At 36.8% G+C, this 5,172-nt stretch overlaps 1 protein-coding gene across 2 annotated transcripts in view; it reads right to left on the reverse strand.

The window, feature by feature from the left end:
* Positions 1–1,970: 1,970 nt before the first annotated feature.
* LOC107684975 (deoxycytidylate deaminase-like) overlaps positions 1,971–5,172 on the reverse strand; it is a 31,165-nt gene continuing 27,963 nt past the window's right edge. The window contains exon 5 of one of the 2 annotated variants that reach the window (XM_016481370.1): positions 1,971–3,004. In XM_016481370.1, the coding sequence (XP_016336856.1) occupies positions 2,881–3,004 (124 nt within the window). In that variant the 3' untranslated portion in view covers positions 1,971–2,880. The remainder of the gene's footprint in view (positions 3,005–5,172) is intronic. The other variant, XM_016481369.1, reaches the window with a different exon arrangement.

Genomic DNA, 5,172 nt, shown 5'->3' on the forward strand with positions numbered 1-5,172 from the left:
TGCTTTGCTCAAGGGCACCTCAGTCGTGGTATTGAAGGTGGGAGAGAGCGCTGTACATTCACTACCCCCACCTACAATCCCTGCCGGTACGAGACTCGAACCCACAATCTTTGGGTTACGAGTCCGACTCTCTAACCATTAGGCCACGACTTCCCCCCCCCTTGATATATCAACCAACTCACGTCTTCTTTATTTAGACTTTGAGATGTGCGTGACCTTTACCATCATATTAACATACTGTATTTCAGATAAAATAATTTTTTGAAGTATAAACTCAGCGGGCCTCTTCTGTTTCAGCAATGACAACACTCCCATTAGGTGGGTATAATGATGCAATACATCAAAAATCAAAGATAAAAGCATAAGCAGCCACAACATCTACCTTTAAAAAAGTGCAGTTATAAAATAGCAACAAACAAAATGTTCTACATCAAGATTTTCAAAGATACAATTACATCTGATGTAGTCAGACTATTCATTGCAAGAGGTTAGAGGTATAGTTCACCAAAATCATGATATTGCAGACATGTATATCTTTCTTCTGCTCTCTCTCTCTCTATTCATTTCAAAATGGGGCTTTCACCGCAATGCCATAAACGAGCCATTTTCAAGAACCAAAAACATTTCAATGAACAGTTCTTTAAAATTATTATTAAGAACATTATTAAGAACATTTAAGCAATCTAAAGAACCTTTTTCCACTATAAATCACATTTTTGTGAAATGGAGGATTACATAAATGTTAAAGGTTTTTCATGGAACAATCAATGCCAATTAAAAACCTTTATTTTTATGTGTAGCAGAATGTCCAAGCTGCTCATTTCGTAACAGTGTAAGTGGATTGGGACCAGTGACATTTCATTGTGACAGAGCCATTTTATTTTCCAAATATTTTCAGTTTCTTTCAGAAAATACATGCTCAAAGTGACAGGATATATAAAAGACCTTTCTTTGAATGCCTTATGTCAAAAGACAAGTGTACTGGAAAATTTTAAAAACAATTATCACAAGAAACATCACATACCATGTGGTATTTTCACTGACCACCTATTAATGAATGACCTCTGCAAATACATATTGGAAACTAAATTAGTTCTTATTTTCATAAAACATGCACAACGAGCATAAATAAGGACACTTGAAACAAGGACCACTTCAAGAGCTGAAAGGCGTCTTTGAAGAGGATGACTTTATGGTTACTGAGAAAAGAAATTAAGATATGGCTTTTTAAATCCTCGAATGTTTGACATTAAAATCATTTAAAGGTTCTCAAATCTCAATTGCCTGTAAACAATTGCCGGAGTCATTTTCTTAATTTTGTCAAACCATTTACAGCTTTGGTTCATGGTGCCATTAAGACACTAGTCTGAATGACATTCTCAGTAATGGCAGCCAGTGATGTCTGCATAGGCAGCAACGTTCTACACAACCACAAGTGAATGTGCAATTCATACAGGCAGTGTAATATAATGTGATCTAATCAGCTTGATGTCTTTAATAAGCATTCAGCAAACTGAGTTTATTCAAACTTTTTTAAAAGGAATAGTTCACCGCAAATACTTCACATTATTCACTCACCCTCATGTCGTTCCAAATCTGAATTACTACTTCTTCCATGTTTTACAGAACAGCATGACTAATTGATCACAGAATATCATTTTTGGTGTAAACTATTACTTTAAGTAATCACTGCATCCATTCACAATGGATCCTTTTTACAGTCTATGAGGGTGTGCTGCTTGTACCTCATTATGATTCAAGATTTTAGATTTTCAAGGGCTTAGTATTAATTATCATCTCATTAAGTCTGATATAACTCAGAAGTGATATAGATATTATGAACCATATTATGAACAGCGTTTCACTCTTAAATGAAGATTGAATTTTTTGACAACATATCTCCATCTTATCCCAGGATGAATAAACAGTAGTGACCAAATGATACTCAGAGGGGGGAAAAATATAATTGTATTGTTAAGAAATGCATCAAGTAATCCTCAGCAAACTTTTGACCTGTTAAATGATGTATGCATGCTACAGAACAAAACCTAACAGCAGCTGTGTGGGCCGTTATAATTTATTTTGTGTTTTGTGCTACGTAATGAAAAAACAATATTCTAACTAGTATGGCAATGAAAATGTAACACCGAGGGATTTTTATACATTTTTTATTTTGGGAGTGTGATCCCGGTATAACGATATGTAACATTTACAAACTCTTCCCTCCAAACGCAAGTCTCCTCTTTTTTTAATTAAACCTTAAGTTGTGGGTTCTAACCTGAAGAGACACAACATGCACAAAACTGTGGATTGGGGTTTGACAGAATATAAGGTTTATCTGAAGCAGTACTTACAAAAGCTTAGGAATATGAGCAAAACAGCCGTCAGTGGTTAATGTTTGAAAAGGGAAGGGTAATTTAGTATTTGTGAAATGAACATCAAAATATAATCAGCCTTGTTACAGAGAATACAAAAAGGTTAAAAGAAATGTTAAATACCACATTTGATTTGGTTAATGTTGGCATCCAGCTTGATTTTAATGTGCTCATTGTCAACCCACTCATCATAAAAACTGAAACTCTAAAAGAATCAATTAAAAAAGGCACATCAGCCAAGGTCACACACCGTCTGCTATTTTGCATGTAAATTGATACAAAAATTTAATGTTATGCATTAGAGCAAACAAATTCAAGAAAAACATTCAAAACACTGACAATAGTTAATAACAACACGTTTCAAGATTTGAAGAAACAAAGGTTTAAAACAAAAAAATGCACAACCGTGAACTACATCTATTTAGTAATCACTGTCAAACCCATAATGACCTTCACCAGTACATAAGCAAGAAAAACAATGAGTGCGTTTTATGAATATTTAGTGTCATGCTCCAAATTCCTCAGTCTGTGATGACTGTATGCCCCCCAAACCACTGGACGTTTTCAATCCGGGGTAGTTGATTGAATTAAAATCAATGACAATCCTGCCTTGCTTTGGCTTGAATTGCCTGTAGGACAGAAATAAGAACAGAAAAAAATATATCACTGAAGCATAATAATAATTCCTTACATTTATATAGCGCTTTTCTAGGCACTCAAAGCGCTTTACATTGTCAGGGGGTATCTCCTCATCCACCACCAGTGTGCAGCATCCACCTGGATGATGCGACGGCAGCCATAGTGTGCCAGAACACCCACCACACACCAGCTTATTGGTGGAGAGGAGACAGAGTGATGAAGCAAATCAGTAGATATGGGGATTGTTAGGAGGCCATGATGATCAGAGGCCAATGGGCAAATTTGGCCAGGATGCCGAGGTCACACCTCTACTCTTTTGAAGCATGACCAAATAAAACATAGTTTGTCACTCCAATCAAATCTGAGCCCTCCTTTTAAAATACCTTGATAAAAGTGAGAGAAAGAGAATTCGCTTCTTGTCCTCATTGTCTAAGTTGTCACACTAGTAATTCACCTCAGCATGCTGGAGTTGAGGAAACCAATAACACACTAGACCTCATGAGAGAACACAAGCAGTAACCCCTCCATAAGGCAATCCCAGCGGGGACCAAGTGCCCCAACATCTCATGAGAAAATACACTGCCAAGAAGAACCAAACTAGCAAGTGGTAAACTCACTATTTTCCCACTTATAGCGTTGTCTTCTGCAACTGCTCCACAAACCCTGCTTTTATTTTTATTTTTTCGCTCTTCTTAATTCACCTTATACCCCAATCTTTTTACTCTTCATTTGTTTTTGTTTTTGTTTTATTAATCCCTCACTTTCAGTGTGAGATGAGCTGGATGTAGCAAAAATCTATTCCTCATCATCGAACCTCTATAACAATAGAGGCTAATACAAATAAAATCTCTACTGACAGCAAAAGTATTCAAAGACTTTGTCCACGAACAACCACAAAGCTTTGTCTCTCGCTTCCCCATGTTTCTTAATGCAAAGCCGGCTTCAGTGAATGTCTGAGCAAATCGATTCATCATCTCATTCAGAATTAAGAATGCAGGATTCTGCACAGCAATGGTGAGGTTTCAATAACACCTCTGTCCATCCTTCATTCCCTCTTCACATATGCCACTGAAAAAAAAACACCTGAAAACAGTCTACAGCAGTTCTCTGTTCGAGTCAAAGTCTAAATCTTTTATTGGACACACACTGGTACTGAAACCTTTTTCCCACAGGACGAAACTGTGCATATTTAAAAATAAGAAAATAGAAAGATTATGATTATGCAAGCTAAACATCAAAAAAATACATATATATATTAGGGCTGTGCGATATGGACAAGAAAAACCTATCGCGATTTCTTTGATCAATTTTGCGATTTCGATTTTAATCACGATTTTGACACACAGACATGCTTTACAGTCATAAATGCATTCAGTGTGAATTTGAAACATATTTCCAAAGGAATACCAATTAGAGCTTTATCAAAAAGCTGTAACATGTCTCTAGAACAGACATAAGGCAAAATAATCACTAAGTAAAGGTGTAACAAAATGTTTTTTTTTGTCATGCATTGGTCATAGAGCTCTTTGTGGCGTTGCCTCAGATGTTGAACTAGATTTGTTGCACCAAGTTCACACGTACTCCGTCTGCAGTGCGTATACAGTATGTGTATGCGGTGCAGAAGCAGCACAGACTCATTTTGCTTTCGCACAGGACGCGTTTGCAGTCCGCCCTGATCCGCGGCTGTTTACCACAAACACAACATTTAATATACACATACATATACATATATATACACATACATATACACATATATATATATATAAGGCCTGGGCGATAAAACGGTATCGATATTTATCGACGGTACACCTTCTTCGATAACGATAGAAAAAATGTTCGATATAGCGCACTATATAGGCACGTGCTATGAGTGACGCACACAGCACACACAAACACGAACACATGCTGAAATGAGTGCTGTGCCTGCCTGTGATGATGAGGAGACTGTAAATAAAGAATGAATTAGTCAAATTTAAAATAAACATTTGCAATGTTAGGTGTGCATCAGGGAGCATCAGTGGCGCGCGAGATGCGGTGATGTAAGTGACGTTGTTGCATTTTAATATTTTGTTAGCCTAGCCCACGAGATGCGCCGCTGCTGCGTTATTCATTCAAAATATTAGAGAAATATAGAAGCTCAATGCGGAGAAGATCTTGA

Source organism: Sinocyclocheilus anshuiensis, unplaced genomic scaffold (genome assembly GCF_001515605.1).
Source record: "Sinocyclocheilus anshuiensis isolate Anshui unplaced genomic scaffold, SAMN03320099.WGS_v1.1 scaffold685, whole genome shotgun sequence".
In the NCBI taxonomy this organism is placed as follows: domain Eukaryota; kingdom Metazoa; phylum Chordata; class Actinopteri; order Cypriniformes; family Cyprinidae; genus Sinocyclocheilus; species Sinocyclocheilus anshuiensis.